The 27,419-nt window shown below is 52.2% G+C and overlaps 1 protein-coding gene across 1 annotated transcript; it reads right to left on the reverse strand.

The window, feature by feature from the left end:
* Positions 1-27,419, reverse strand: LOC135521034 (DEP domain-containing mTOR-interacting protein-like). Its single transcript, XM_064946939.1, has 4 exons — positions 27,294-27,419; positions 10,821-10,891; positions 8,597-8,701; positions 1-2,130 (listed from the first exon to the last, which is right to left on the reverse strand). Exons 1-4 carry the CDS (start codon positions 27,406-27,408, stop codon positions 2,002-2,004), a joined length of 420 nt encoding a protein of 139 aa, XP_064803011.1. The 5' UTR covers positions 27,409-27,419; the 3' UTR covers positions 1-2,001.

Below are 27,419 nucleotides of genomic sequence, written 5' to 3' on the forward strand. Positions count from 1 at the left end.
TTAGGTCTACATATCCTTTAGGTCTACATACTGAGTCATATCCTTTAGGTCTACATATCCTTTAGGTCTACATATCCTTTAGGTCTACATATCCTTTAGGTCTACATACTGAGTCATATCCTTTAGGTCTACATATCCTTTAGGTCTACATACTGAGTCATATCCTTTAGGTCTACATACTGAGTCATATCCTTTATGTGGTAATTATAACCATGATATTCAGGCCTACAGACAGTAGAACCATCCTGTCAAGTTTTACCTCATTAACTAGCTAGTAGCTACCTACTTTGTCTTCAAATGACGATTTCCCGAACAAAGAATAATCATGGACTTTCAAATGGAGATCATCTATTGATTTAGACTTTTTAGTCCAGGATTTGTTGTCCGGGAAACTCCCCCTAAGTGTACAGGGAAAAGACATCATCGACAACAATTAGTCCTGCATAAACATGAACATTATACAACCCTGTTTGCTTGGTTAAACTAAGGCCAACTTCACACAACTACCACCATGTATAGTGAGTGATCTCTAGCCAACGGCACAGCGGAACCAGGCTGGTATCGGTGTCACACGTCCAAACAGCTCTGGAGTCGTTGGACGTGGTTTGCATCATGTGGCCCAGAGGATTGAACAGTCACTTGCTAATGCTTCACACTCCTGTCCTGAATGATATGCTGCCCGTCTCCTTCAGGCCTGTCCCGAAATTATATGCTGCCTGTCTCCTTCAGGCCTGTCCCGAAATTATATGCTGCCTGTCTCCTTCAGGCCTGTCCCGAAATTATATGCTGCCTGTCTCCTTCAGGCCTGTCCCAAAATGATATGCTGCCTGTCTCCTTCAGGCCTGTCCCGAATGATATGCTGCCTGTCTCCTTCAGGCCTGTCCCGAAATGATATGCTGTCTGTCTCCTTCAGGCCTGTCCTGAATTATATGCTGCCTGTCTCCTTCAGGCCTGTCCCGAAATGATATGCTGTCTGTCTCCTTCAGGCCTGTCCCGAAATTATATGCTGCCTGTCTCCTTCAGGCCTGTCCCGAAATGATATGCTGCCTGCCTCCTTCAGGCCTGTCCCGAAATGATATGCTGCCTGTCTCCTTCAGGCCTGTCCCGAATGACATGCTGTCTGTCTCCTTCAGGCCTGTCTTCAACTTCACCACATCTCATCCTGGGATAGAGAAATACAGACAGATCTAGACAGGTCCAGAACTGTCTCTCCCCACACAGCTTCACACATAGGTAGTACCATCAATACATAAAGAAAACACAGACCACAGGAGACAGTGAGCAACCAGAAGGGGACAGCAGGGCACAGTCCCCTAATCATGGAGCAGGGGGCTGTTATGTTATCAGGGTCCATCTGATGTCTCAACATCAACTAGACAGATGAGACAGGAGACCAATGACAAGATGTGTGCATCTAACAGAGTAACTAATGTCCCTCGCTCTTCTCCAAGCAGTTCTATTGGAGGCCATCAGAGGGAAGCAGTGTCCAATAGGAAGGAGACGTGGGTGGTGGCTGGCAGAGCTTGACTGAGTCTTTCCTAGAGTGAGAAGCCCAGAGAGAGTTTCCCATAGAGTGAGAAGCCCAGAGAGAGTTTCCCATAGAGTGAGAAGCCCAGCGAGAGTTTCCCATAGAGTGAGAAGCCCAGAGAGAGTTTCCCATAGAGTGAGAAGCCCAGAGAGAGTTTCCCATAGAGTGAGAAGCCCAGAGAGAGTTTCCCATAGAGTGAGAAGCCCAGAGAGAGTTTCCCATAGAGTGAGAAGCCCAGAGAGAGTTTCCCATAGAGTGAGAAGCCCAGAGAGAGTTTCCCATAGAGTGAGAAGCCCAGAGAGAGTTTCCCATAGAGTGAGAAGCCCAGAGAGAGTTTCCCATAGAGTGAGAAGCCCAGAGAGAGTTTCCCCATAGAGTTCCATAAAGGCACTTCTATCTCTATGGTGTCTTTAGATTCTGCCTTGGGTCTACTCTGCTCAGCCACGCCCCCTGCCACGTGATAGCCTGCCTCTTCAGTAATCTGCTTCCTCCATGACTTCCATGACAACGGTCCTGGGCCCGGTCAGGATGAGGTTACTGACTGTCCTGTAGTCCAGAGACAGCACGTTTAGCCCGTTGACCGAGACCACAAACTGACACACCTAGAGGAGGGAGAAGAACAGAGGAGTTAGCCATGTCTACACATGCATTTCTCTTTGGGAGAAACAACAGAGAAAGGGAGAGGAGAGTTAGCTCTCGATGGGAGAAACAACGAGAAAGGGAGAGGAGTTAGCTCTCGATGGGAGAAACAACAGAAAGGGAGAGGAGAGTTAGCTCTCGCTGGGAGAAACAACGAGAAAGGGAGAGGAGTTAGCTCTCGATGGGAGAAACAACAGAAAGGGAGAGGAGAGTGTGAGCTCTCGATGGGAGAAACAACAGAGAAAGGGAGAGGAGAGTGTTAGCTCTCGATGGGAGAAACAACAGAAAGGGAGAGGAGAGTGTTAGATCTCGATGGGAGAAACAACAGAGAAAGAGAGAGGAGAGTGTTAGCTCTCGATGGGAGAAACAACAGAAAGGGAGAGGAGAGTGTTAGCTCTCGATGGGAGAAACAACAGAAAGGGAGAGGAGAGTTAGCACTCGACGGGAGAAACAACAGAGAGAGAAAGGGAGAGGAGTGTTAGCTCTCGATGGGAGAAACAACAGAGAGAGAAAGGGAGAGGAGAGTTAGCACTCGATGGGAGAAACAACAGAGAGAGAAAGGGAGAGGAGAGTGTTAGCTCTCGATGGGAGAAACAACAGAGAAAGGGAGAGGAGAGTTAGCTCTCGATGGGAGAAACAGAGAAAGGGAGAGGAGAGTGTTAGCTCTCGATGGGAGAAACAACAGAGAAAGGGAGAGGAGAGTGTTAGCTCTCAACGGGAGAAACAACAGAGAAAGGGAGAGGAGAGTGTTAGCTCTCGATGGGAGAAACAACAGAAAGGGAGAGGAGAGTTAGCTCTCGATGGGAAAAACATTTGATTTGATTCCTGACTCACTATTGCAACAGTGTTGGCAAAAACAAACATGTTTTAGGACTGTTTTGCAACATGGCAAGCCATTGTCTCAACTTCACTCTAATTTCATGCAGTGAAGGAATTCTAGAGCATCCCCTCGCTGCAAATTACATCAAAACACAATCCCTTATTTTTCTTGGCAACGGGTCAACCGTTACCCAGAAGGCCCCAGTCACTCAGGAGTTAATACTCCTAGAAAAGAGCACTTGAGGATTTCTCAGAAAAAGCGTTTGTTAACCGTTTCATGGCCAGGCCGTTGCTGAAATGAATGAGATACTGGTTATCTTAGGCTGCAGAGAATTTGTAGAGATGGAGACATGTTAAACTGCAGTGTTCTGTGTTACCACGGCTACAGGGTATAAGTCATTGTGCTGTGTTACCACGGCTACAGGGTATAAGTCATTGTTCTGTCTAACCACTGCTACAGGGTATAAGTCATTGTGTTACCACTGATACAGGGTATAAGTCATTGCTCTGTGTTACCACGGCTACAAGTCATTGTTCTGTCTAACCACTGCTACAGGGTATAAGTCATTGTGTTACCACTGATACAGGGTATAAGTCATTGCTCTGTCTAACCACTGCTACAGGGTATAAGTCATTGCTCTGTCTAACCACTGCTACAGGGTATAAGTCATTGCTCTGTCTAACCACTGCTACAGGGTATAAGTCATTGCTCTGTCTAACCACGGCTACAGGGTATAAGTCATTGTTCTGTCTACCCACTGCTACAGGGTATAAGTCATTGTGTTACCACTGATACAGGGTATAAGTCATTGTGTTTCCACGGCTACAGGGTATAAGTCATTGTTCTGTGTTACCACGGCTACAGGGTATAAGTCATTGTTCTGTGTTACCACGGCTACAGGGTATAAGTCATTGTTCTGTGTTACCACGGCTACAGGGTATAAGTCATTGTTCTGTGTTACCACGGCTACAGGGTATAAGTCATTGTTCTGTGTTACCACGGCTACAGGGTATAAGTCATTGTTCTGTGTTACCACGGCTACAGGGTATAAGTCATTGTTCTGTGTTACCACGGCTACAGGGTATAAGTCATTGTTCTGTGTTACCACTGCTACAGGGTATAAGTCATTGTTCTGTGTTACCACGGCTACAGGGTATAAGTCATTGTTCTGTCTAACCACTGCTACAGGGTATAAGTCATTGCTCTGTCTAACCACTGATACAGGGTATAAGTCATTGTTCTGTGTTACCACGGCTACAGGGTGTAAGTCATTGCTCTGTCTAACCACTGCTACAGGGTATAAGTCATTGCTCTGTCTAACCACTGATACAGGGTATAAGTCATTGTTCTGTGTTACCACGGCTACAGGGTGTAAGTCATTGCTCTGTCTAACCACTGCTACAGGGTATAAGTCATTGCTCTGTCTAACCACTGATACAGGGTATAAGTCATTGTTCTGTTTTACCACAGCTACAGGGTATAAGCCATTGTTCTGTGTTACCACAGCTACAGGGTATAAGTCATTGTTCTGTGTTACCACGGCTACAGGGTATAAGTCATTGTTCTGTATTACCACGGCTACAGGGTATAAGTCATTGTTCTGTGTTACCATGGCTACAGGGTATAAGTCATTGCTCTGTCTAACCACTGATACAGGGTATAAGTCATTGTTCTATCGAACCACTGATACAGGGTATAAGTCATTGCTCTGTGTTACCACTGCTACAGGGTATAAGTCATTGCTCTGTCGAACCACGGCTACAGGGTATAAGTCATTGCTCTGTGTTACCACTGCTACAGGGTATAAGTCATTGCTCTGTCTAACCACTGCTACAGGGTATAAGTCATTGCTCTGTGTTACCACGGCTACAGGGTATAAGTCAATGTTCTGTCTAACCACTGCTACAGGGTATAAGTCATTGCTCTGTGTTACCACTGCTACAGGGTATAAGTCATTGCTCTGTGTTACCACTGCTACAGGGTATAAGTCATTGTTCTGTGTTACCACGGCTACAGGGTATAAGTCATTGTTCTGTCTAACCACTGCTACAGGGTATAAGTCATTGCTCTGTGTTACCACTGCTACAGGGTATAAGTCATTGCTCTGTGTTACCACGGCTACAGGGTATAAGTCAATGTTCTGTCTAACCACTGCTACAGGGTATAAGTCATTGCTCTGTGTTACCACTGCTACAGGGTATAAGTCATTGCTCTGTGTTACCACTGCTACAGGGTATAAGTCATTGTTCTGTCGAACCACTGCTACAGGGTATAAGTCATTGTTCTGTCTAACCACTGATACAGGGTATAAGTCATTGTTCTGTGTTACCACGGCTACAGGGTATAAGTCATTGCCCTGTCTAACCACTGCGGTTATATTTTTCTTCACCAATCACTCCAGATGATTGGAGACGGATAGAGGAACATTTGACAGGTGACTCAAGCAGATTAATTCAGCCGTACTCTAAATGTTACTATACTGGGACGAGGGTTAAGACATCATACATTTGAGATGTTTATCCAGGTGGCTTACAACATGAAACTTCTGTTTATTTATGTTCATCGTGTACCTGCTGAATCTGTTTAGCTAAGTGTCTCTATGAGTCTCAGACCTCTATCTTCTCTTGTGGTCTGAGTCTCAGCAGACCTCTACTGTCTCTTGTTGTGGTCCGAGTCTCCTCAGACCTCTACTGTCTCCTGTTGTGGTGTGAGTCTCCTCAGACTTCTACTGTCTCCTGTTGTGGTCTGAGTCTCCTCAGACCTCTACTGTCTCCTGTTGTGGTCCGAGTCTCCTCAGACTTCTACTGTCTCCTGTTGTGGTCCGAGTCTCCTCAGACCTCTACTGTCTCCTGTTGTATTGTCTGAGTCTCAGCAGACCTCCACTGTCTCCTGTTGTTGTCTGAGTCTCCTCAGACCTCTACGGTCTCCTGTTGTTGTCTGAGTCTCCTCAGACCTCTACGGTCTCCTGTTGTGGTCCGAGTCTCCTCAGACCTCTACTGTCTCCTGTTGTGGTCTGAGTCTCCTCAGACCTCTACTGTCTCCTGTTGTGGTCCGAGTCTCCTCAGACCTCTACTGTCTCTTGTTGTGTTGTCCGAGTCTCCTCAGACCTCTACTGTCTCCTGTTGTGGTCCGAGTCTCCTCAGACCTCTACTGTCTCCTGTTGTGGTCCGAGTCTCCTCAGACCTCTGTCTCCTGTTGTTGTCTGAGTCTCCTCAGACCTCTGTCTCCTGTTGTGTTGTGATTATATGTATTACATGGCTGTGGTTGCCATGACGGAGATGTTCTGCCTCATTCATATTATAAATGACCTCAACTCTGGCAACGTTCGACCAACATTAGAAAACTGCCGCTTGAGCAACGTTAGACGTAACATTTGGAAGCAGTGAGTCAACTCTCTGTCATTATCTCCTTCCAAAGGTCCCCATAGAATGAGAGTTTATGGGCCACTTCAAGAGCTGTGACTCGCTTTTAGTGCCTCTGTTAAGAGGCACTAGCATGTGATCAATGTGAGAGTCAGAGCCTGTTTTACCACAGAGGAAAGGCAGGCAGTAAACACAAGGCTTCAGTCAGAGCCTGTTTTACCACAGAGGAAAGGCAGGCAGTAAACACAAGGCTTCAGTCAGGGCCTGTTTTACCAGAGGAAAGGCAGGCAGTAAACAAGGCTTCAGACTGTCTGACCAACATGGCTTATATAAGAAGCATCAACAACCATACAGAGAGAACAGCATTTAGTGTTGCGTAACTGACTGCCTGTGTCCAGAATTTCACCATATTCCCTATGTAGTGCACTACGTTTGAACAGGGCCCATAGGTCTATGGTCTAAAGTAGTGCACTACATAGGGCGCCATTTGGGACACAAACCCCAGGCTGCACAGATCCGTTATTACTGCATCAGCTTGATTTCTATGGGATGGAGCCAGCTCTGCTCTCGACTTAGAGGAGGAGAGGAAGAGAGGAGGGGAAGAGAGGAGAAAGGGAGGGGGAGAGAGGAGAAGAGAAAGGGAGGGGAATAGGGAGAGAGGAGAGGAGAAAGGGAAGGGAACAGGGAGAGAGGAGAGGAGAAAGGGAGGGGAATAGGGAGAGAGGAGAGGAGACAGGGAGGGGAACAGGGAGAGAGGAGAGGAGAAAGGGAGGGGAATAGGGAGAGAGGAGAGGAGACAGGGAGGGGAACAGAGAGAGAGGAGGAGAAAGGGAGGGGAACAGGGAGAGAGGAGAGGAGAAAGGGAGGGGAAAGGGAGGGGAACAGGGAGGGAGGAGAGGAGAAAGGGAGGGGAATAGGGAGAGAGGAGAGGAGAAAGGGAGGGGAACAGGGAGAAAGGAGAGGAGACAGGGAGGGGAACAGAGAGAGAGGAGGAGAAAGGGAGGGGAATAGGGAGAGAGGAGAGGAGAAAGGGAGGGGAACAGGGAGAGAGGAGAGGAGAAAGGGAGGGGAAAGGGAGGGGAACAGGGAGGGAGGAGAGGAGAAAGGGAGGGGAATAGGGAGAGAGGAGAGGAGAAAGGGAGGGGAATAGGGAGAAAGGAGAGGAGACAGGGAGGGGAACAGAGAGAGAGGAGGAGAAAGGGAGGGGAACAGGGAGAGAGGAGAGGGGAAAGGGAGGGGAACAGGGAGGGAGGAGAGGAGAAAGGGAGGGGAACAGAGAGAGAGGAGGAGAAAGGGAGGGGAACAGGGAGAGAGGAGAGGGGAAAGGGAGGGGAACAGGGAGGGAGGAGAGGAGAAAGGGAGGGGAACAGAGAGAGAGGAGGAGAAAGGGAGGGGAACAGGGAGAGAGGAGAGGGGAAAGGGAGGGGAACAGGGAGGGAGGAGAGGAGAAGGGAGGGGAACAGAGAGAGGAGGAGAAAGGGAGGGGAACAGGGAGAGAGGAGAGGGGAAAGGGAGGGGAACAGGGAGGGAGGAGAGGAGAAAGGGAGGGGAACAGAGAGAGAGGAGGAGAAAGGGAGGGGAACAGGGAGAGAGGAGAGGAGAAAGGGAGGGGAACAGGGAGAGAGGAGAGGAGAAAGGGAGGGGAAAGGGAGGGGAACAGGGAGGGAGGAAAGGAGAAAGGGAGGGGAACAGGGAGAGAGGAGAGGAGAAAGGGAGGGGAACAGGGAGAGAGGAGAGGAGAAAGGGAGGGGAATAGGGAGAGAGGAGAGGAGAAAGGGAGGGGAAAGGGAGGGGAACAGGGAGGGAGGAAAGGAGAAAGGGGAGAGGTAGAAACATAGCACATGTTTTCATGGTGATAAATGTGACAGAAGTGACACTATATCTTCCATATTGATAACAGATTAATTTTTTTACTAAAGTTAATTTAGCTGCGGCTCCTTCGTCTTAGTTCACTTCTCTCCTCCGCCTTCCTTCTGCTCTCCTCCCCCTTTCCCTCCCCCTGGTCTCTCTCCTCCCTCACTCCTTCCCCTGGTCTCTCTCCTCTCCCTGCCCCTCTCTTCCACATCTCTCCTCCCTCACTAATTCCCTTGGCCGCTCTCCCTTCCTTCCTCCCCCCTCCCCATTGTTTAGGTCAGTGCTCTCTACTCCCAGCTGGCAGTGGAGTATGAGTAATTAATATATATATATATATATATATGTGTGTGTGTGTGTGTGATGGTATGTGTGTGAGGTCTGTGTGTTACATACCTTCATCCCAGCTGCAGCTGCGGGACCACTGGGGTCGACAGCCTGGATGTGGCAGGGCTTACTGCCCCGCACCACGAAGCCCCAGCCCACCGCATCCCCCACGATCTGAGGAGGCAGGCAGGCAGGTCAACATGTATTTAAACAAGAGCATTAAAGCAGAGAGCTAGAAACAACAGGGTTGGTGTGACTAAAAAGGCTGGCACCGTGTTACAGGACAACGTTCTACAGGGGGCATGACACCGCGCTACGGGGGGCATGGCAACGCGCTACGGGGGGGCATGACACCGCGCTACGGGGGGCATGGCAACGCGCTACGGGGGGCATGGCACCGCGCTACGGGGGCATGGCAACGCGCTCACGGGGGGCCTGGCTCGGCGCTACGGGGGGCACGACACCGCGCTACGGGGGCACGACACCGCGCTACGGGGGCACGGCACCGCGCTACGGGGGCACGGCACCGCGCTACGGGGGGCACGGCACCGCGCTACGGGGGCACGGCACCGCGCTACGGGGGGCACGGCACCGCGCTACGGGGGCACGGCACCGCGCTACGGGGGCACGGCTCCGCGCTACGGGGGCACGGCTCCGCGCTACGGGGGGGCACGGCTCCGCGCTACGGGGGGGCACGGCTCCGCGCTACGGGGGGGCACGGCTCCGCGCTACGGGGGGGCACGGCTCCGCGCTACAGGGGGCATGACATGAGATGCAACAGTGTTGTAGGATGATTTTGATGTTTCATCATTCTCTAAAATGTATGTCAGGAACTGTAATGTTTGTTATGCATAAGTAAAATGAAGTGTTGTTTTTAACTGTGTGTGTGTGTGTGTGTGTGTGTGTGTGTGTGTGTGTGTGTGTGTATTTACTATCCTTGTGGATACTGGAATTCACCATAAGTAGGGGACATTTCCTACACGAGGACAGAGGCTATTTTAGGGTGAGGGTGTGTGTGTGGTGTGTTTGCGCGTGCTGTAACAGCCCTTATCAGATCTCCCTCATGAGGCTTCTAAGAACCTACTCAGACAAGCATTCCATTTCAGAACACAAGAGGGTCATCTCAGGCAGAGCCCAGAGCCAATCCGGTCAGTCTGTTAGGAGTGATGATGTGTCCCACACAGTCTAATATGAACTGGTATCAGTAGTGTATTCAGCCCGATTCCCTGGTGAATATCAGACCCGGTAAGGAGGAGAATCGCCTGTGGATCAGACCATGCAGGCCAGAGTGTGTGTCTACTGTGTGTGGGATGTGGCCATGCCATCTTCTTGGGGACAGAAGCTGTGTGTGTCAGTCTGCTGGCCTGGGGACAGAAGCTGTGTGTGTCAGTCTGCTGGCCTGGGGACAGAAGCTGTGTGTGTCAGTCTGCTGGCCTGGGGACAGAAGCTGTGTGTGTCAGTCTGCTGGCCTGGGGACAGAAGCTGTGTGTGTCAGTCTGCTGGCCTGGGGACAGAAGCTGTGTGTGTCAGTCTGCTGGCCTGGGGACAGAAGCTGTGTGTGTCAGTCTGCTGGCCTGGGGACAGAAGCTGTGTGTGTCAGTCTGCTGGCCTGGGGACAGAAGCTGTGTGGATCAGTCTGCTGGCCTGGGGACAGAAGCTGTGTGTGTCAGTCTGCTGGCCTGGGGACAGAAGCTGTGTGTGTCAGTCTGCTGGCCTGGGGACAGAAGCTGTGTGTGTCAGTCTGCTGGCCTGGGGACAGAAGCTGTGTGTCAGTCTGCTGGCCTGGGGACAGAAGCTGTGTGTCAGTCTGCTGGCCTGGGGACAGAAGCTGTGTGTCAGTCTGCTGGCCTGGGGACAGAAGCTGTGTGTGTCAGTCTGCTGGCCTGGGGACAGAAGCTGTGTGTGTCAGTCTGCTGGCCTGGGGACAGAAGCTGTGTGTGTCAGTCTGCTGGCCTGGGGACAGAAGCTGTGTGTATCAGTCTGCTGGCCTGGGGACAGAAGCTGTGTGTGTCAGTCTGCTGGCCTGGGGACAGAAGCTGTGTGTGTCAGTCTGCTGGCCTGGGGACAGAAGCTGTGTGTGTCAGTCTGCTGGCCTGGGGACAGAAGCTGTTCGGGAACCTGCTGGTGTCAGACTTGATGCACCGGTACCACTTGCCGTGCGGAAGCAGAGAGAACAGTCTATGGATCGGGCATGTCATTACATTCATTACACAACCCCGTGTGTGTGTGTGTGTGTGTGTGTGTGTGTGTGTGTGTGTGTGTGTGTGTGTGTGTGTGTGTGTGTGTGACGTACTGTGAATGTCTTCTTTATGTAAGGGCCTCCTGGGGTCTGCAGCTCCTCAGGACTCACTTGTCTCTTCAACACTGCAAAGCAAACACACAGTAAGTACTGACACACACACACACACACACACACACACACACGTAAGTACTGACACACACAGTAAGTACTGACACACACACAGTAAGTACTGACACACACAGTAAGTACTGACACACACACACCCGCTGCAGAACATTCCTCCTGCAGCAATAACTATAGTCTCATCGTGTTGTCCTGTGTGCAGGAGGAATAACTATAGTCTCATCGTGTTGTCCTGTGTGCAGGAGGAATAACTATAGTCTCATCATGTTGTCCTGTGTGTAGGAGGAATAACTATAGTCTCATCGTGTTGTCCTGTGTGTAGGAGGAATAACTATAGTCTCATCATGTTGTCCTGTGTGCAGGAGGAATAACTATAGTCTCATCGTGTTGTCCTGTGTGCAGCAGTAACTATAGTCTCATCATGTTGTCCTGTGTGTAGGAGGAATAACTATAGTCTCATCATGTTGTCCTGTGTGTAGGAGGAATAACTATAGTCTCATCGTGTTGTCCTGTGTGCAGCAGTAACTATAGTCTCATCGTGTTGTCCTGTGTGTAGGAGGAATAACTATAGTCTCATCATGTTGTCCTGTGTGTAGGAGGAATAACTATAGTCTCATCGTGTTGTCCTGTGTGCAGCAGTAACTATAGTCTCATCGTGTTGTCCTGTGTGTAGGAGGAATAACTATAGTCTCATCATGTTGTCCTGTGTGCAGGAGGAATAACTATAGTCTCATCATGTTGTCCTGTGTGCGGGAGGAATAACTATAGTCTCATCGTGTTGTCCTGTGTGCAGGAGGAATAACTATAGTCTCATCGTGTTGTCCTGTGTGTAGGAGGAATAACTATAGTCTCATCATGTTGTCCTGTGTGTAGGAGGAATAACTATAGTCTCATCGTGTTGTCCTGTGTGTAGGAGGAATAACTATAGTCTCATCGTGTTGTCCTGTGTGCAGGAGGAATAACTATAGTCTCATCGTGTTGTCCTGCGTGCAGGAGGAATAACTATAGTCTCATCGTGTTGTCCTGTGTGTAGGAGGAATAACTATAGTCTCATCATGTTGTCCTGTGTGCAGGAGGAATAACTATAGTCTCATCGTGTTGTCCTGTGTGCAGGAGGAATAACTATAGTCTCATCGTGTTGTCCTGTGTGTAGGAGGAATAACTATAGTCTCATCGTGTTGTCCTGTGTGCAGGAGGAATAACTATAGTCTCATCATGTTGTCCTGTGTGCAGGAGGAATAACTATAGTCTCATCGTGTTGTCCTGTGTGCAGGAGGAATAACTATAGTCTCATCGTGTTGTCCTGTGTGCAGGAGGAATAACTATAGTCTCATCGTGTTGTCCTGTGTGCAGGAGGAATAACTATAGTCTCATCATGTTGTCCTGTGTGCAGGAGGAATAACTATAGTCTCATCGTGTTGTCCTGTGTGCAGGAGGAATAACTATAGTCTCATCATGTTGTCCTGTGTGTAGGAGGAATAACTATAGTCTCATCATGTTGTCCTGTGTGCAGGAGGAATAACTATAGTCTCATCGTGTTGTCCTGTGTGCAGGAGGAATAACTATAGTCTCATCATGTTGTCCTGTGTGTAGGAGGAATAACTATAGTCTCATCATGTTGTCCTGTGTGCAGGAGGAATAACTATAGTCTCATCGTGTTGTCCTGTGTGTAGGAGGAATAACTATAGTCTCATCGTGTTGTCCTGTGTGTAGGAGGAATAACTATAGTCTCATCGTGTTGTCCTGTGTGTAGGAGGAATAACTATAGTCTCATCATGTTGTCCTGTGTGCAGGAGGAATAACTATAGTCTCATCATGTTGTCCTGTGTGCAGGAGGAATAACTATAGTCTCATCGTGTTGTCCTGTGTGCAGGAGGAATAACTATAGTCTCATCGTGTTGTCCTGTGTGCAGGAGGAATAACTATAGTCTCATCGTGTTGTCCTGTGTGTAGGAGGAATAACTATAGTCTCATCGTGTTGTCCTGTGTGCAGGAGGAATAACTATAGTCTCATCGTGTTGTCCTGTGTGTAGGAGGAATAACTATAGTCTCATCGTGTTGTCCTGTGTGCAGGAGGAATAACTATAGTCTCATCGTGTTGTCCTGTGTGTAGGAGGAATAACTATAGTCTCATCATGTTGTCCTGTGTGTAGGAGGAATAACTATAGTCTCATCGTGTTGTCCTGTGTGTAGGAGGAATAACTATAGTCTCATCGTGTTGTCCTGTGTGTAGGAGGAATAACTATAGTCTCATCATGTTGTCCTGTGTGTAGGAGGAGGACAACATGGCTACTGGTGTTTAATGGAAAAGAGGAAAGCATGCAGTCACATGACCGTGCCTCGAGGGAAACAATTTCCCTGTTTCCTATAGCTGGTTTTAAGACAGAGAGAGTGTGTGTGTGTGTGTGTGTGCGCGCGCGCGCGCTCATAGTGGCGTAACCATCAACTCAGACAGGAGGAGAAACATCCACAGAACAATGGATCTGCAGAACAATGGATCTGCACTAACACATATTTAAACTGAAGGAAATCTTGTTGAGGATAGGAATACAGGTAGCTACTGTATAGTACTGTTGAGGATATGAATACAGGTAGCTACTGTATAGTCAGTATAGTACTGTTGAGGACATGAATACAGGTAGCTACTGTATACTCAGTATAGTACTGTTGAGGATATGAATACAGGTAGCTACTGTATAGTCAGTATAGTACTGTTGAGGATAGGAACACAGGTAGCTACTGTATAGTCAGTATAGTACTGTTGAGGACATGAATACAGGTAGCTACTGTATAGTACTGTTGAGGATATGAATACAGGTAGCTACTGTATAGTCAGTATAGTACTGTTGAGGACATGAATACAGGTAGCTACTGTATAGTCAGTATAGTACTGTTGAGGATATGAAGATGCAGGGCATTTGGAAAGTATTCAGACCCCTTCACCTTTTTCCAGATTTTAAGTAACAGCCTTATTCTAAATGCACCCCCCCCCCCATCAATCTACACACAATACCCCATAATGACAATGTCAAAAGTTTTTAGAAATGTTTGCAAATGTGATATTTACATTTTTTATTTGTAATACATTTCCATAAGTATTCAGACATTTTAAAATAAGTACTTTGTTGAAGCACCTTTGGCAGCGATTACAGCCTCGAGTCTTCTTGGGTATGACGCTACAAGCTTGGCACACCTGTATTTGGGGAGTTTCTCCCATTTTTCTCTGCAGATCCTCTCAATCTCTGTCAGGTTGGATGGGGAGCGTTGCTGCACAACTATTTGTCTCTCCAGAGATGTTCGATCGGGTCCTAGTCCGGGCTCTGGCTGGGCCACTCAAGGACATTCAGAGACCTGTCCCGAATCCACCCCTGCGTTGTCTTGGCTGTGTGCTTAGGGTTGTTGTCCTGTTGGAAGGTGAACTCAGTCGGAGCTCTTGAGCGCTCTGGAGCAGGTTTGCATCAAGGATCTCTCTGTACTTTGCTCCGTTCACCCTGATCCTGTCTAGTATCCCAGTCCCTGCCGCTGAAAAACATCCCCACAGCATGATGCTGCCACCACCATGATTCGCGGTAGGGATGGTTCCAGGTCTCCTCTAGATGTGATGCTTGGCATTCAGGCCAAGGAGTTCAATCTTGGTTTCATCAGATTAACCAGATCTCTGTTTGGCCAGACCAGATGAACTGCAAGAGGGCTGTCTTGTGCTTCCGTCTGGCCACTCTACCGTAAAAGGCCTGATTGGTGGAGAGCTGCAGAGGTGGTTCTCCCATCTCCACAGAGGAACTCTGGAGCCCTGTCAGAGTGACCATCAGGTTCTTGGTCACCTCCCTGACCAAGGCCCTTCTCCCCCTATTGCTCAGTTTGGCTGGGTGGCCAGCTCAAGGAAGAGTCTTGGTGGTTCCAAACTTCTTCCATTTAAGAATGATGGAAGCCACTGTGTTCTTGGGGATCTTCAATGCTGCAGAAATGTTTTGGTACCTTTCCCCAGATCTGTGCCTCGACACAATCCTGTCTCGGAGCTCTACGGACAATTCCTTTGACCTCATTGCTTGGTTTTTGCTCTGACATGCACTGTCCACTGTAGGACCTTTATATAGACAGGTGTGTGCCTTTCTAAATCATGTCCAATCAATTGAATTTAACACTGGTGGACTCCAATCAAGTTGTAGAAACAAAGATAATCAATGGAAACAGGATGCAACTGAGTCTCATAGCAAAGGTCTGCAAACTTATGTAAATAAGGTATTTCTGTTATTTATAATACAATTGTAAAAATGTCATTATTGTATGTAGATTGATGAGGAACAAAAAGTGTGTAATCCGTTTTTAGAACAAGGCTGTAATATAACACAATGTGGAAAAGGTTAAGGGGTCTGAATACTTCCAGAATGCACTGTAGCTACTCTACACTCACTATAGATGAACTCTTAACCTTTATAAACAGACGTCCGTCCTTCAAACCAGTTCTCTCGCCCACCCACAATTCCTTGTTTTGGTGGTAGCAGCACTGAGTCGGTATGAAAGGGTTCCTCTCTTCCTAGAGAGTGACTCACTAACGTTGACCTCGGGTAACCTCTGGACACTGCAGTGACCTAGATTCTCTTCCACCCCACAGCTGGAGTACAGGAAGAGTAGAGCCGTGTTCAGGGAGGGGCCGCAGCCATAGAAATACAATTACAAGAACGGCCTCCTACTCAAGTCAATGAGGCCGTGATGAGTGATCTGGGCTCACTAATGGAATCTACAGGCTTAAGCCTCTCACAACTCTCACCAATCAGATGTTACGCGATCCCTCTGGCCCAAACAGACGGCCGTGATCCCTCTGGCCCAAACAGACGGCCGTGATCCCTCTGGCCCAAACAGACGGCCGTGATCCCTCTGGCCCAAACAGACGGCCGTGATCCCTCTGGCCCAAACAGACGGCCGTGATCCCTCTGGCCCAAACAGACGGCCGTGATCCCTCTGGCCCAAACAGACGGCCGTGATCCCTCTGGCCCAAACAGACGGCCGTGATCCCTCTGGCCCAAACAGACGGCCGTGATCCCTCTGGCCCAAACAGACGGCCGTGATCCCTCTGGCCCAAACAGACGGCCGTCCCTCAACACTCATTTACATGACATGTTGAGTCATTAAGCAGACACTATTCTCCAGATCGACTTACAGTTTGTGCATTCATCTTAAGATAGCTCGATGAGACAACCACATCTCACAGTAAGTACATTCCCCCCCCCAAAAAAATAAGGTAGTATTGTCAAGTGTTGTCGATCACACTAATCAATACATTTCCTCAACGTGTATTTAAATCACCAAGGCTCATCTATAGCCATAGAGGAGGAATAGCAGTTAATGTCAAACTTCTTGGGGCAGGAAGCTGGGAACAGCTGCCTGCATGGTTCACCCTCAACTCCCAGTGTTTCAGACTTACTGAGAAAAACACTTCCCATCTTTTCCCAAGAATCTGATTCAAAGACTTCCTGTGTATTCCAGAACAATTGTACACAGCCTCTCTCTGGCCTTCCAGCCCCTCTCCTCCATACTGCTGCTGACTGTTTACAACTCCTTTAAAAATGGACAACACACACACACACACAGAGAGAGACAGAGACAGACAGAGACCGAGAGAGAACACAGGCCTAAACCTTTTTCTCTGAATTGTGAAAAGTTAGTAATTCACCAAAAAGGCTGAGGAGGAGTTGTGGGGATCAGAGTTAAACTAAATCACATCTGCTTTAGTTTATCTAATAATTTTAGTAAGCTTTAAGTAGCTAGTCTAAATATGCATGCCAACTTCCATGTGCCAGTGTGAGTTGGTTGTGAAAGAGTAATCTATCAGATATGATAAAAACGTCCGTGTTGTGAATGAACAGTGTGTGAATAATCAGTGTATTGTTCTGGGTCAGAGGCTGTGTCCCGGTGTAGGGCAGTGTCATGACGTTGGCCTGGGGGTGGAGGGCAGTGTCATGACGTTGGCCTGGGGGTGGAGGGCGGTGTCATGACGTTGGCCTGGGGGTATAGGGCAGTGTCATGACGTTGGCCTGGGGGTGGAGGGCAGTGTCATGACGTTGGCCTGGGGGTGGAGGGCGGTGTCATGACGTTGGCCTGGGGTGGAGGGCAGTGTCATGACGTTGGCCTGGGGGTGGAGGGCAGTGTCATGACGTTGGCCTGGGGGTGGAGGGCAGTGTCATGACGTTGGCCTGGGGGTGGAGGGCAGTGTCATGACGTTGGCCTGGGGGTGGAGGGCGGTGTCATGACGTTGGCCTGGGGGTATAGGGCAGTGTCATGACGTTGGCCTGGGGGTGGAGGGCAGTGTCATGACGTTGGCCTGGGGGTGGAGGGCGGTGTCACGTTGGCCTGGGGGTGGACGTTGGCCTGGGGGTGGAGGGCAGTGTCATGACGTTGGCCTGGGGGTGGAGGGCAGTGTCATGACGTTGGCCTGGGGGTGGAGGGCAGTGTCATGACGTTGGCCTGGGGGTGGAGGGCGGTGTCATGACGTTGGCCTGGGGGTGGAGGGCAGTGTCATGACGTTGGCCTGGGGGTGGAGGGCAGTGTCATGACGTTGGCCTGGGGTGGAGGGCAGTGTCATGACGTTGGCCTGGGGGTGGAGGGCAGTGTCATGACGTTGGCCTGGGGGTGGAGGGCAGTGTCATGACGTTGGCCTGGGGGTGGAGGGCAGTGTCATGACGTTGGCCTGGGGGTGGAGGGCAGTGTCATGACGTTGGCCTGGGGGTGGAGGGCAGTGTCATGACGTTGGCCTGGGGGTGTAGGGCAGTGTCATGACGTTGGCCTGGGGGTGGAGGGCAGTGTCATGACGTTGGCCTGGGGTGTAGGGCAGTGTCATGACGTTGGCCTGGGGGTGTAGGGCAGTGTCATGACGTTGGCCTGGGGTGTAGGGCAGTGTCATGACGTTGGCCTGGGGTGGAGGGCAGTGTCATGACGTTGGCCTGGGGGTGTAGGGCAGTGTCATGACGTTGGCCTGGGGGTGTAGGGCAGTGTCAGGGACGTTGGCCTGGGGGTGTAGGGCAGTGTCATGAGGGCAGTGTCATGACGTTGGCCTGGGGGTGGAGGGCAGTGTCATGACGTTGGCCTGGGGGTGAGGGCAGTGTCATGACGTTGGCCTGGGGGTGTAGGGCAGTGTCATGGCGTTGGTGGGGGTAGGGCAGTGTCATGACGTTGGCCTGGGGGTGGAGGGCAGTGTCATGACGTTGGCCTGGGGGTGGAGGGCAGTGTCATGACGTTGGCCTGGGGGTGGAGGGCAGTGTCATGACGTTGGCCTGTGTCCCGGTGTAGGGCAGTGTCATGACGTTGGCCTGGGGGTGGAGGGCAGTGTCATGACGTTGGCCTGGGGTGTAGGGCAGTGTCATGACGTTGGCCTGGGGGTGGAGGGCAGTGTCATGACGTTGGCCTGGGGGTGTAGGGCAGTGTCATGACGTTGGCCTGGGGGTGTAGGGCAGTGTCATGACGTTGGCCTGGGGGTGTAGGGCAGTGTCATGACGTTGGCCTGGGGGTGTAGGGCAGTGTCATGACGTTGGCCTGGGGGTGTAGGGCAGTGTCATGACGTTGGCCTGGGGGTGGAGGGCAGTGTCATGACGTTGGCCTGGGGGTGGAGGGCAGTGTCATGACGTTGGCCTGGGGTGGAGGGCAGTGTCATGACGTTGGCCTGGGGGTGTAGGGCAGTGTCATGACGTTGGCCTGTGTCCCGGTGTAGGGCAGTGTCATGACGTTGGCCTGTGTCCCGGTGTAGGGCAGTGTCATGACGTTGGCCTGTGTCCCGGTGTAGGGCAGTGTCATGACGTTGGCCTGGGGTGGAGGGCAGTGTCATGACGTTGGCCTGGGGGTGTAGGGCAGTGTCATGACGTTGGCCTGTGTCCCGGTGTAGGGCAGTGTCATGACGTTGGCCTGGGGGTGTAGGGCAGTGTCATGACGTTGGCCTGGGGGTGGAGGGCAGTGTCATGACGTTGGCCTGTGTCCCGGTGTAGGGCAGTGTCATGACGTTGGCCTGGGGGTGTAGGGCAGTGTCATGACGTTGGCCTGGGGGTGGAGGGCAGTGTCATGACGTTGGCCTGGGGGTGGAGGGCAGTGTCATGACGTTGGCCTGGGGGTGTAGGGCAGTATCATGACGTTGGCCTGGGGGTGTAGGGCAGTGTCATGACGTTGGCCTGTGTCCCGGTGTAGGGCAGTGTCATGACGTTGGCCTGGGGGTGTAGGGCAGTGTCATGACGTTGGCCTGGGGGTGTAGGGCAGTGTCATGACGTTGGCCTGGGGGTGTAGGGCGGTGTCATGACGTTGGCCTGGGGTTGTAGGGCGGTGTCATGACGTTGGCCTGGGGGTGTAGGGCGGTGTCATGACGTTGGCCTGGGGGTGTAGGGCAGTGACATGACGTTGGCCTGGGGGTGTAGGGCAGTGACATGACGTTGGCCTGGGGGTGTAGGGCAGTGACATGACGTTGGCCTGGGGGTGTAGGGCAGTGTCATGACGTTGGCCTGGGGGTGGAGGGCAGTGTCATGACGTTGGCCTGGGGGTGGAGGGCAGTGTCATGACGTTGGCCTGGGGGTGGAGGGCAGTGTCATGACGTTGGCCTGGGGGTGGAGGGCAGTGTCATGACGTTGGCCTGGGGGTGGAGGGCAGTGTCATGACGTTGGCCTGGGGGTGGAGGGCAGTGTCATGACGTTGGCCTGGGGGTGGAGGGCAGTGTCATGACGTTGGCCTGGGGGTGGAGGGCAGTGTCATGACGTTGACCTGGGGGTGGAGGGCAGTGTCATGACGTTGACCTGGGGGTGGAGGGCAGTGTCATGACGTTGGCCTGTGTCCCGGTGTAGGGCAGTGTCATGACGTTGGCCTGGGGGTATAGGGCAGTGTCATGACGTTGGCCTGTGTCCCGGTGTAGGGCAGTGTCATGACGTTGGCCTGGGGGTGTAGGGCAGTGTCATGACATTGGCCTGGGGGTGGAGGGCAGTGTCATGACGTTGGCCTGGGGGTGGAGGGCAGTGTCATGACGTTGGCCTGGGGGTGGAGGGCAGTGACATGACGTTGGCCTGGGGGTGTAGGGCAGTGTCATGACGTTGGCCTGGGGGTGTAGGGCAGTGTCATGACGTTGGCCTGGGGTGTAGGGCAGTGTCATGACGTTGGCCTGGGGGTGTAGGGCAGTGTCATGACGTTGGCCTGGGGGTGTAGGGCAGTGTCATGACGTTGGCCTGGGGGTGTAGGGCAGTGTCCGTTGGCCTGGGGGTGTAGGGCAGTGTCATGACGTTGGCCTGGGGGTGTAGGGCAGTGTCATGACGTTGGCCTGGGGGTGTAGGGCAGTGTCATGACGTTGGCCTGGGGGTGTAGGGCAGTGTCATGACGTTGGCCTGTGTCCCGGTGTAGGGCAGTGTCATGACGTTGGCCTGGGGGTGGAGGGCAGTGTCATGACGTTGGCCTGGGGGTGGAGGGCAGTGTCATGACGTTGGCCTGTGTCCCGGTGTAGGGCAGTGTCATGACGTTGGCCTGTGTCCCGGTGTAGGGCAGTGTCATGACGTTGGCCTGGGGGTGTAGGGCAGTGTCATGACGTTGGCCTGGGGGTGGAGGGCAGTGTCATGACGTTGGCCTGGGGGTGTAGGGCAGTGTCATGACGTTGGCCTGTGTCCCGGTGTAGGGCAGTGTCATGACGTTGGCCTGGGGGTGTAGGGCAGTGTCATGACGTTGGCCTGGGGGTGTAGGGCAGTGTCATGACGTTGGCCTGGGGGTGTAGGGCAGTGTCATGACGTTGGCCTGGGGGTGGAGGGCAGTGTCATGACGTTGGCCTGGGGGTGGAGGGCAGTGTCATGACGTTGGCCTGGGGGTGTAGGGCAGTATCATGACGTTGGCCTGGGGGTGTAGGGCAGTGTCATGACGTTGGCCTGTGTCCCGGTGTAGGGCAGTGTCATGACGTTGGCCTGGGGGTGTAGGGCAGTGTCATGACGTTGGCCTGGGGGTGTAGGGCAGTGTCATGACGTTGGCCTGGGGGTGTAGGGCAGTGTCATGACGTTGGCCTGGGGTTGTAGGGCGGTGTCATGACGTTGGCCTGGGGGTGTAGGGCGGTGTCATGACGTTGGCCTGGGGGTGTAGGGCAGTGACATGACGTTGGCCTGGGGGTGTAGGGCAGTGACATGACGTTGGCCTGGGGGTGTAGGGCAGTGTCATGACGTTGGCCTGGGGGTGTAGGGCATTGTCATGACGTTGGCCTGTGTCCCTGTCATGACGTTGGCCTGGGGGTGTAGGGCAGTGTCATGACGTTGGCCTGGGGGTGTAGGGCAGTGTCATGACGTTGGCCTGGGGGTGTAGGGCAGTGTCATGACGTTGGCCTGGGGGTGTAGGGCAGTGTCATGACGTTGGCCTGGGGGTGTAGGGCAGTGTCATGACGTTGGCCTGGGGTTGTAGGGCGGTGTCATGACGTTGGCCTGGGGGTGTAGGGCGGTGTCATGACGTTGGCCTGGGGGTGTAGGGCAGTGACATGACGTTGGCCTGGGGTGTAGGGCAGTGACATGACGTTGGCCTGGGGGTGTAGGGCAGTGTCATGACGTTGGCCTGGGGGTGTAGGGCATTGTCATGACGTTGGCCTGTGTCCCGGTGTAGGGCAGTGTCATGACGTTGGCCTGGGGGTGTAGGGCAGTGTCATGACGTTGGCCTGGGGGTGGAGGGCAGTGTCATGACGTTGGCCTGGGGGTGGAGGGCAGTGTCATGACGTTGGCCTGGGGGTGGAGGGCAGTGTCATGACGTTGGCCTGGGGGTGGAGGGCAGTGTCATGACGTTGGCCTGGGGGTGGAGGGCAGTGTCATGACGTTGGCCTGGGGGTGGAGGGCAGTGTCATGACGTTGGCCTGGGGGTGGAGGGCAGTGTCATGACGTTGACCTGGGGGTGGAGGGCAGTGTCATGACGTTGACCTGGGGGTGGAGGGCAGTGTCATGACGTTGGCCTGTGTCCCGGTGTAGGGCAGTGTCATGACGTTGGCCTGGGGGTATAGGGCAGTGTCATGACGTTGGCCTGGGGTGTAGGGCAGTGTCATGACGTTGGCCTGGGGGTGTAGGGCAGTGTCATGACGTTGGCCTGGGGGTGTAGGGCAGTGTCATGACGTTGGCCTGGGGGTGTAGGGCAGTGTCATGACGTTGGCCTGTGTCCCGGTGTAGGGCAGTGTCATGACGTTGGCCTGGGGGTGGAGGGCAGTGTCATGACGTTGGCCTGGGGTGTAGGGCAGTGTCATGACGTTGGCCTGGGGGTGTAGGGCAGTGACATGACGTTGGCCTGTGTCCCGGTGTAGGGCAGTGTCATAACGTTGGCCTGGGGGTGTAGGGCAGTGTCATGACGTTGGCCTGGGGGTGTAGGGCAGTGTCATGACGTTGGCCTGGGGGTGTAGGGCAGTGTCATGACGTTGGCCTGGGGGTGGAGGGCAGTGTCATGACGTTGGCCTGGGGGTGTAGGGCAGTGTCATGACGTTGGCCTGGGGGTGTAGGGCAGTGTCATGACGTTGGCCTAGGGGTGTAGGGCAGTGTCATGACGTTGGCCTGGGGGTGTAGGGCAGTGTCATGACGTTGGCCTGGGGGTGTAGGGCAGTGTCATGACGTTGGCCTGGGGGTGTAGGGCAGTGACATGACGTTGGCCTGGGGGTGGAGGGCAGTGTCATGACGTTGGCCTGGGGGTGGAGGGCAGTGTCATGACGTTGGCCTGGGGGTGTAGGGCAGTGTCATGACGTTTGCCTGGGGGTGGAGGGCAGTGTCATGACGTTGGCCTGGGGGTGGAGGGCAGTGTCATGACGTTGGCCTGGGGGTGGAGGGCAGTGTCATGACGTTGGCCTGGGGGTGGAGGGCAGTGTCATGACGTTGGCCTGGGGGTGGAGGGCAGTGTCATGACGTTGGCCTGGGGGTGTAGGGCAGTGTCATGACGTGTGCTACAGTATTAACAGTCCACCTCTGTCCTGGTGCTGTGCGACAGTATAAACAGTCCCCCTCTGTCTCAGTGGGGAGTGCAGCAACTCAGGCTGGCCTGCTGGTGTAAGTCCCCAGCTCCCCCACAGTGAGTGTCTGTCTGTGTGTGTGTGTCTGTGTGTGTGTGTGTGTGTGTGTGTGTGTGCCTGCCAACTAAGGGCTACTCCCCCTGTTCCAGCTCTTGCCAGAACAACCCTTATTGGGTCATATGGTTCATACTGTAGACACACACACACTTTCCATTTCTCAACTCATGTTCTCGGTGAGGGTAGGTCAGGAGAGAGTTCAACGGGAAGAAATAGCAGGACTCCCCCGTGGCTAACCTGAAATATCCATGCACGCTCGCACACCAGCTAATGATACGTCTACGGTCTCAGACAAAAACACACAACTTTCCCCTGACCGAACCCTGGCCTCAAACCCTGTCACCCACAACTATCCCCTGACCGAACCCTGGCCTCAGACCCTGTCACCCACAACTATCCCCTGACCGAACCCTGGCCTCAAACCCTGTCACCCACAACTATCCCCTGACCGAACCCTGGCCTCAAACCCTGTCACCCACAACTATCCCCTGACCTCAAACCCTGTCACCCACAACTATCCCCTGACCGAACCCTGGCCTCAAACCCTGTCACCCACAACTATCCCCTGACCTCAAACCCTGTCACCCACAACTATCCCCTGACCTCAAACCCTGTCACCCACAACTATCCCCTGACCTAAAACCCTGTCACCCACAACTTTCCCCTGACCGAACCCTGGCCTCAAACCCTGTCACCCACAACTATCCCCTGACCGAACCCTGGCCTCAAACCCTGTCACCCACAACTATCCCCTGACCTAACCCTGGCTTCAAACCCTGTCACCCACAACTATCCCCTGACCGAACCCTGGTCTCAAACCCTGTCACCCACAACTATCCCCTGACCGAACCCTGGTCTCAAACCCTGTCACCCACAACTATCCCCTGACCAAACCCTGGTCTCAAACCCTGTCACCCACAACTATCCCCTGACCTAAAACCCTGTCACCCACAACTTTCCCCTGACCGAACCCTGGCCTCAAACCCTGTCACCCACAACTTTCCCCTGACCGAACCCTGGCCTCAAACCCTGTCACCCACAACTATCCCCTGACCGAACCCTGGCCTCAAACCCTGTCACCCACAACTATCCCCTGACCTAACCCTGGCCTCAAACCCTGTCACCCACAACTATCCCCTGACCTAACCCTGGCCTCAAACCCTGTCACCCACAACTATCCCCTGACCTCAAACCCTGTCACCCACAACTATCCCCTGACCTAACCCTGTTCTCAAACCCTGTCACCCACAACTTTCTCCTGATCGAACCCTGGCCTCAAACCCTGTCACCCACAACTATCCCCTGACCGAACCCTGGCCTCAAACCCTGTCACCCACAACTATCCCCTGACCAAACCCTGGCCTCAAACCCTGTCACCCACAACTATCCCCTGACCTAACCCTGGCCTCAAACCCTGTCACACACAACTATCCCCTGACCTAACCCTGGCCTCAAACCCTGTCACACACAACTTTCAACAGCCGCTTTCAACACCCTTCTCTCTCGTTTAGAGAAATAGGAGAACACAATGTCCCGAAGACAAACTAGAAACAGGGAATAGAAACTAGAAACAGGGAATCTCATACTTTACATTTACACACAGCTACACACAGCTACACACAGCTACACACAGCTACACACAGCAACACACAGCTACACACAGCTACACAGCTACACACAGCTACACACAGCTAAAGAATAAAATGTTTTCCATCTTTTAATTAGCAGTCTTTGATAGAAACACAGCCTCCTATACAAGACGAGAGCCTGGATATCTGAAACACAGCCTCCTATACAAGACTAGAGCCTGGATATCTGAAACACAGCCTCCTATACAAGACTAGAGCCTGGATATCTGAAACACAGCCTCCTATACAAGACTAGAGCCTGGATATCTGAAACACAGCCTCCTATACAAGACTAGAGCCTGGATATCTGAAACACAGCCTCCTATACAAGACTAGAGCCTGGATATCTGAAACACAGCCTCCTATACAAGACTAGAGCCTGGATATCTGAAACACAGCCTCCTATACAAGACTAGAGCCTGGATATCTGAAACACAGCCTCCTATACAAGACTAGAGCCTGGATATCTGAAACAGTCTTCTTCTATACAAGAGTAGAGCCTGGATATCTGAAACACAGCCTCCTATACAAGACTAGAGCCTGGATATCTGAAACACAGCCTCCTATACAAGACTAGAGCCTGGATATCTGAAACACAGCCTCCTATACAAGACTAGAGCCTGGATATCTGAAACACAGCCTCCTATACAAGACTAGAGCCTGGATATCTGAAACAGTCTTCTTCTATACAAGACTAGAGCCTGGATATCTGAAACAGTCTTCTTCTATACAAGACTAGAGCCTGGATATCTGAAACAGTCTCCTTCTATACAAGACTAGAGCCTGGATATCTGAAACAGTCTTCTTCTATACAAGACTAGAGCCTGGATATCTTTAGACTAAAAGGCAGCAGAACGGAGAAGGGTTACAGGATAGAAAACTGAAGGGTTAAACAGATTGTACACTTCAGATAATGGAGCCATGAGATCATCTTACAGACGATGACAGGCTCCACTGCACCGTGGGTAAACCACATGGTGTGATTCTTCCCAGACTCATCATGTCAGAGGTCATGTAGCTGTAGGTACTAGTCACTAGTACAGACAGCAGTCCAGTACAGGCTGGTTCTGTCCGTGTGATCACTAGTCACTAGTACAGACAGCAGTCCAGTACAGCCTGGTTCTGGCCGTGTGACCACTAGTCACTAGTACAGACAGCAGTCCAGTACAGCCTGGTTCTGTCCGTGTGACCACTAGTCACTAGTACAGACAGCAGTCCAGTACAGGCTGGTTCTGGCCGTGTGATCACTAGTCACTGGTACAGACAGCAGTCCAGAACAGCCTGGTTCTGTCCGTGTGACCACTAGTCACTAGTACAGACAGCAGTCCAGAACAGCCTGGTTCTGGCCGTGTGACCACTAGTCACTAGTACAGACAGCAGTCCAGAACAGCCTGGTTCTGTCCGTGTGACCACTAGTCACTAGTACAGACAGCAGTCCAGAACAGCCTGGTTCTGGCCGTGTGACCACTAGTCACTGATACAGACAGCAGTCCAGTACAGCCTGGTTCTGTCCGTGTGACCACTAGTCACTGGTACAGACAGCAGTCCAGAACAGCCTGGTTCTGTCCGTGTGACCACTAGTCACTGGTACAGACAGCAGTCCAGTACAGGCTGGTTCTGTCCGTGTGACCACTAGTCACTAGTACAGACAGCAGTCCAGAACAGCCTGGTTCTGTCCGTGTGACCACTAGTCACTAGTACAGACAGCAGTCCAGAACAGCCTGGTTCTGTCCGTGTGACCACTAGTCACTGGTACAGACAGCAGTCCAGAACAGCCTGGTTCTGTCCGTGTGACCACTAGTCACTGGTACAGACAGCAGTCCAGAACAGCCTGGTTCTGTCCGTGTGACCACTAGTCACTGATACAGACAGCAGTCCAGAACAGCCTGGTTCTGTCCGTGTGACCACTAGTCACTGGTACAGACAGCAGTCCAGAACAGCCTGGTTCTGTCCGTGTGACCACTAGTCACTAGTACAGACAGCAGTCCAGAACAGCCTGGTTCTGTCCGTGTGACCACTAGTCACTGGTACAGACAGCAGTCCAGTACAGGCTGGTTCTGTCCGTGTGATCACTAGTCACTAGTACAGACAGCAGTCCAGAACAGCCTGGTTCTGTCCGTGTGACCACTAGTCACTGGTACAGACAGCAGTCCAGTACAGCCTGGTTCTGTCTGCATGATACTGTTACCATTTACCTAAACTGAGGATCCAAAACACTCCAAGTGTTTTTCCATGTGTTCTGGATAGTCAGTAGTTCCTGACCAGAACCTCAGTTTGGGGAGGAGAGGGTATCAGCACATTGAAGACACACTGCTGTGCACAGGGCTCCTATTCACACTCTTACCCCACTGTGGTTTGTGTGTGTGTTAAGGTCACTCAGGGAGAATGGTGACCCTCTTATCGGACTGTGGTGTGTGTGTGTTTGAGAGAGTGTGTTAAGGTCACTCAGGGAGAATGGTGACCCTCTTACCCCACTGTGGTTTGTGTGTGTTTGAGAGAGTGTGTTAAGGTCACTCAGGGAGAATGGTGACCCTCTTATCGGACTGTGGTGTGTGTGTTTGTGTTTGAGAGAGTGTATTAAGGTCACTCAGGGAGAACGGTGACCCTCTTACCCCACTGTGGTTTGTGTGTGTTTGAGAGAGTGTGTTAAGGTCACTCAGGGAGAATGGTGACCCTCTTATCGGACTGTGGTGTGTGTGTTTGTGTTTGAGAGAGTGTGTTAAGGTCACTCAGGGAGAACGGTGACCCTCTTACCTGACTTTGGGTTACAGAGCACCGGGGGGCTGCTACTGAGGGTGGGACTGCTGCTATAGTAACCACTGCTGCCACAGCTGCTGCTCATGCTGCTACGACGGATACCCACTATCATCTTGATCTCTT

Source organism: Oncorhynchus masou, chromosome 29 (genome assembly GCF_036934945.1).
Source record: "Oncorhynchus masou masou isolate Uvic2021 chromosome 29, UVic_Omas_1.1, whole genome shotgun sequence".
Classification (NCBI taxonomy): domain Eukaryota; kingdom Metazoa; phylum Chordata; class Actinopteri; order Salmoniformes; family Salmonidae; genus Oncorhynchus; species Oncorhynchus masou.